Source organism: Carlito syrichta, unplaced genomic scaffold (assembly GCF_000164805.1).
Source record: "Carlito syrichta isolate Samal-C Ts95f unplaced genomic scaffold, Tarsius_syrichta-2.0.1 Scaffold153593, whole genome shotgun sequence".
Taxonomy (NCBI): domain Eukaryota; kingdom Metazoa; phylum Chordata; class Mammalia; order Primates; family Tarsiidae; genus Carlito; species Carlito syrichta.
In genome coordinates this window covers 231248-237134 of record NW_007097689.1, presented here as the reverse complement: position 1 = coordinate 237134, position 5887 = coordinate 231248, and the positions used below count along the sequence as shown (strand labels likewise).

At 49.7% G+C, this 5887-nt stretch overlaps 1 protein-coding gene across 1 annotated transcript in view; it reads left to right on the top strand.

Moving 5' to 3' along the window:
• Window positions 1–5887, top strand: part of RABEP2 (rabaptin, RAB GTPase binding effector protein 2) — a 12149-nt gene continuing 6262 nt past the window's right edge. The window contains exons 1-3 of the mRNA XM_021708934.1: window positions 1–311; window positions 2976–3133; window positions 5755–5880. Of these exons, the coding sequence (XP_021564609.1) occupies window positions 197–311; window positions 2976–3133; window positions 5755–5880 (399 nt within the window). The 5' untranslated portion in view covers window positions 1–196. The remainder of the gene's footprint in view (window positions 312–2975; window positions 3134–5754; window positions 5881–5887) is intronic.

Below are 5887 nucleotides of genomic sequence, written 5' to 3'. Positions count from 1 at the left end.
GGCAGCTCTACTAGGTGGACTAGCTGATTTGGTGGGTGGACTGGGGTGTTAGGAATCCGAGAAGTGATGGGAAGTGAGGCTTTTATCCCTGTCCCCCACAGCGCTGGACCCCCAGCCTCAGGAGGAGGCAAAGGCTGAGGTCGAGTCAGGTGAGCTTGGCCGGCTTCGGGCCGAGCTGGCAGGCGCCCGGGCAGAAATGGAGACCATGAAGGCTGTGGCGGAGGTGAGCGAGAGCACGAAGGCTGAGGCTGTGGCTGCAGTGCAGCGGCAGTGCCAAGAGGAGGTGGCCTCGCTGCAGGCCATCCTGAAAGGTGAGACCAAGGCTCCCCTGGACTCCCATCAGACCCGTAAGGGGGAGCGCATGACGATAAAGGGGGTTAGTGGGCACAGATAAGCTACGGAATAGGTTAGCCGGGTTGCCTAGCACAGGATTTGCTACGGCCCAGTGGAAAGGGCACCCTTTTTATATTTGCATAGAGGCACTACTTGTGATAGCCGCTCTGTCGGTTACAGCTAAGTTTAGCTCCGAAATTCTATCTGTTCCCTTGCCCCTTGTCATTTCTTGTCCCTTACCGATGACTGATCAACCCTGAAGATGAACAAGAAACCTCTCAGTTCCCCGAACCAGCCTAGCTTCATTTCAGGCTGGGCCTCTGGGCTACAGACTCAGCCTGGGCCTAGTCTCTGTATCTAATCCCTTGGTTTCCATCATTCCCCAGACGCCCTACCTCTGCCCCCACCCCATGCTCCAGCTTCCCCTTCCACCTCACCTTCTCTGTACTTGGGAAGCACAGCTCCCTGTCCCCAGGTGCCCCAGCTTCTTTTCTCCTCCCTGTCCTCTAGCAGAGGCCAGAGGCTCCGAAACATGCCAGAGCTGCTCCACCTCTCTGCCCCCACCGCCCCTGCCGTAGTGGAACTCTTGTCAACTCTATCCTGTATGGCTGCCACAGCCTTCTCACAGATCTCCCTCTATAGTCTGGCCTTGACATTGACTTTCAGAGTAAACATCCTAAAATTCCTACCCTACCATGCCACTTCCCTTTCTAACAACTGCTCCTGCCCAGACTTCCCCGGGGCTGCATTTCCCACATTTCAGGCATGTACATCTTTGTTTCCTCAGACAGCCTACCCTGCTATTTTCCTTATGTTTGTTCTTTAAATAGATCTGCTTCTTTAAAGCTTGCAAACATTTATCAAAGGAAACTTCTTGTCTCTGTAAAAAAAAAAAATAGATGTATCCTAAGTACTAACAGTATGTAACATTTATTGAGCATTTACTATATGCCAGGCACCAAGTGAAATGCTTTATGAGTATCTAACCTTCATAACAAACTCTATGACACAGGAACTACTATCCATCTCCACTTTACAGAGGAAGCTCTGAGGCCCCAGAAAGTTAAATAACTTGCCCAAGATCACAGAGCTAAAAGCTGCAGAATATTTGAACCCAGGCAGCCTGGCAGCTGAACCTTTATTTCTAACATTAGTACACATTGACAATATCTATACAAATAAAAAGTGTTCATTTTTAACCCAACACCACCTCTGCTCCTGCTGACCTGTAGGATACATTCCAAACCTCTTGGCATGGCATTCAAGGCCCTAGGTGCCATTCACTGCCATCCTCTCCACCATATTGCCTCAGGTACCTTTACTCTTCCAGCCCTTCCAACATGTCCCACCATGAGCCTGACATTGACACACCTCTGCTCTTGTGGCCCTGTTACCTAATGGGTCCTTTCCCTCTTTCACTGTCTACCAGTATCCCCTCCTGGCCAGCCAGGCAGAGTGAGGGCTCCTTTCTCAGGACCCACAAGTCCAGGAAGGGTCCTCTCCTCTAGCTCTGCCCACTCTGCTTCCTAACTGTTGCCACATTAGACTGTGCTTTTCACATTGGACTGTGAGCTCCCGGGGACAGGCCTTGTGTTTGATTACTTTCTGTATTTCCAAAGCCCAGGTCAGAGTCTAGTCCAAAGAAAATATTTATTACAGTAAGTTGCCTACACACAAGCCTTCAAGTTGCCAACTTTCAAAGATGTGAACTTGTGTTCCATGTCCAGTCATGTAAGTTAGTTTACATGCCTGGCATACTATTGTGATGTGCGTGTATCTTCTTTTTTTTTTTAGTCAGAGTCTCTGTTGCCCAGGCTGGAGTGCAGTGGCATGCTCTTGACCACCGCAGCCTCAACCTGCTGGGTTCAGGCAATCCTTCCTCTTCAGCCTTCCAAGTAGCTGGAACTACAAGTATGCATCACCACACTTGGCTATTTTTTTTTTTGTCCATCATAGAGACAAAGTCTCGCCATGTTGCTCAGGCTGGTCTCAAACTTGTGGGCTCAGGCAGTACTCTTGCCTCTAACTCCAAAAGTGCTGGGATTACAGGCATTAGCCACTGCACCCAGCTACGTGCATGCATCCCCAACAAGTGGTTGTGTTTTTATTTACTTTCCGGTACTGCTTGTTTGTTTTTTATGTATTATTTGTGTGAAAAGTATTATAAACCAATTACACTACAGGACTTTATAGCAGCTGATCGTTTTAGTTGGGTCCCTAAGCTAACTTTATTAGACTTAGGAACACATTGAACTTACAAACACACTCTTGGAATGGAACTCGCTTGTATGTAGAGGACTTACTGTATTATTATTAAGCATTGATTGTTAACGGTATATATTAACAGGAGTAGGCATCATGTCTTCAGCGTGTGCTCAGGGAGAGGACTGGGCACCTTACCTATGTCATCTCATTTGATCCTGTGGCAGCCCAGTGGGGTTATCAGTAATACCCCATATTGCTCCTGAGGACACTGATGTGCAGAGCCTAAGTGATTGGCCAGGCCCGTCTCTGCAAAGCCCGCATGGCAACCGCCATGGCAGATTGCCTCGCGGAAAGTCACTGCATCGAAAGCCTCCTGCTCACCCACAGGTAGGGCCAGCGCACTGACCCTCCCTCTCCCCGCCCTTCCTGCCCGCCAGACTCCATCAGTAGCTACGAGGCCCAGATTACTTCCCTGAAGCAGGAGCGGCAGCAGCAGCAGCTGGACTGCGAGGAGAAGGACCGGGAGTTGGGCCGCCTGAAGCAGCTGCTGTCCCGGGCTCACCCCCTGGACTCTCTGGAGAAGCAAATGGAAAAGGTTGGGGCTCGGGTGGCCTACCTTGCCCTCTTTGGGTGTAGAAAGATGTCGAGCATTGTCAGTGTCCCATTCCCAAAGCTGGGTACAGTACCGCGCCCCCAGTAATGATTCTGAGAGGAGCACCGAGCTACCATATACTGCTGTGGTTGGTTGTTTTTTTTAATTAAAATTTTTAAAAATTAATTAGTTAGTTGATTTTGAGGCAGAGGTCTCACTCTGTCACCCAGGCTGGAATGCAGTGACATGATCATAGCTTATTGCAACCTTAGCCTCCTGGCTTAGGACACCCTTCTGCCTCAGCCTCCCGAGTAACTGGGACTACAGGCATGTGCCACCACACCTGGCTAATTTTTTGACTTTGTAAACACGAGATCTCACTCTGTTGTTCAGGCTAGACTTGATCTCTTGAGCTCTTCTGCCTCAGCCTCCCAAAGTGCTGGGATTACAGGTGTGAGCCACTACACCTGGCCCTACCATATACTATTGAAAGCTTGGCTCCATGCTCAGCAGGGTCCTGGCTTTCCTCTTACAAGTTCATCTACCTCTAAAAGTGTCACGTGGGAGGAAGGGAACTAACACTTAAGGATACCTCTGATATGCTAGGTACTGTGCTCAGTGCTTGGCAGACTCAGTCTCCCCAGACTTTCCCCTGTAAGCGAGGTCCATTTAACAGATGAGCCAGGTGAGTCTCAGAGAAGTTTGGTAGTTCTCCCCAGGCTAGGTACACAATGAGGAATGGAGTTGGGATCTTAAAATCTAGACAGACTGATTCTAAAGTTTTTGTTCCTATTCTCTGTGGTATGTCACTGCCTTTATTATTGTTGCTATTATTAACAGGAAGCACATATTACCACATACTTCTTCTTTCAGAGCAAATTTACATTGCTACCACATTTGATCCTCATGGCAGCCCTGTGAGATAGGTACTTAAATTAATACCTGATTTCATACATCAGGAAACTGAGGCTCAGGGAGATGGCATCAGTTAGTTGGTTAGAAAGACAAAGATTGCTGGACATGGTGGCTCACGCTTGTGAGCTTAGCACTTTGGGAGGCCTAGGCAGGAGGATTGCTTGAGCTCAAGAGTTCAAGAACAGCCTGGGCAACATAGCGAGACCTCATCTCTACAAAATAAAAAATAAAAAGTTAGCTGGGCATGGTGGCACACACCTGTAGTCCCAGCTACTTAGGAGGCTGAGGCAGAAGGATCACCTGAGCCCAGGAGGTCGAGGCTGTAGGGAGCCACGATCATGCCACTGCACTCCAACCTGGATGACAGAGTGAGACCCTGAGTCAAAAAAAACCCCAAAAAGACAAAGATCAAAACAAGAGCCCAAGAAAGAAAAGCTTCCAAGCCACAGCTTCTCAGCAGAGGCTGCCACTCGCATCAAAGTGTTCCTCAGGGAGCACCTCCACAGGTGGGACAGGTGAGGGTGCTGCCCAGTGAAAGCCCCCTGGCACGGTGGGAGGACCAATTCGGCAGCCAGGCAACTTCCAGTCCTGGCCAACTCCTGTGCTCAGCCATCACCCATCCATGTGTGACCATCTGCAGGACATGTATTCCAGGCCTGCAGACAAGACCAAAGGGGTCTTGTTTGGGCCACACAGGCTTGCCTTGCTTGGGAAACCATAGAAGAGATTTGGAGGGTTAAACTGAGCTTGTCTGAGGGTAGGGACAGGGACTGGGATGACGGTTGGACAGCAGGGTTGTTGTCACCGATTTAGTGTTTGTGGCAGGAAGAACAGCATTGGTGAGTGGTCTGGTTTGGCTGTATCAGGTTAGAGGAGCCCATGTGACATTGAAGGGGAGGTGTCCAGAGGCTGTTGGCTGTACAAGTTCAGTAGGATCTCAAGCTCGAAAAGAGATGGGAAAAAATGGTCAGCTTTCTGGGAGTGATGGGACTATGGGAGGACTTATCAACTAGGATGAGATTTGGCTGCATGAGATTGAAAACCCAAATTAACAGTGGTTTAAATAAGATAGTTTATTTTTTCTTAAAGTGCAGCGGACATTCCAGGACTAGTGTAGCAGCTTAACAAGTCACTAGAACCCAGACTCCTCCTATATTGAGGTTTTGCCATAGATAGCAGATTGCCTAATGGTACAAGATGACTACTTGAGTGCCAGCCATCATGTCCACATCTCAGCCAGCAAGGAGGAGAAGGAGGAATTAAAAAAGGCACACCCTCTTCCATTAAGGAGTTGTCCTGGAAGGCGCCCCTGGCACATCTTCCTCCATCTCATTAACTGCAACTTAGTTGTATGATCATGTTTAGTTGCAGGGAAGCTGAGAAATGTGGATGGTATTCTAGAATTTAGGCCACATGCCCAGCTAAAAATGTGAGGGTCTATGACAAAAGAAAAACGGGATGTTGGGGAAGAAAGTATGGTAAGTAAGTGGGTCCCAGGAAGACGACATGACCTTGGCCCCTTTACCTCATGCCCGGGGGCCAAGTGGGCAAGATCCAGAGCCTCTGTGCTCTTACCTCTGCAGTGGGGGTGGGCAGTGCCTTCCAGGGAAGGTTAGGAGAGCTGATGTGCTTGGAGAAGAAGCTCTGAACAGACCCGGGGGCCAGCAGTCCGGAGCCCGGACTGTCGCTGCCCAAGCCTCTACCTTCAGGCCCACGAGGACTCGGAGAAACTGCGGGAGATCGTGCTGCCCATGGAACAGGAGATTGAGGAGCTGAAGGCGAAACTGCTGAGGGCGGAGGAGCTGATTCAGGAGATCCAGGTGCGGGGCGGCCAGGTGCGCG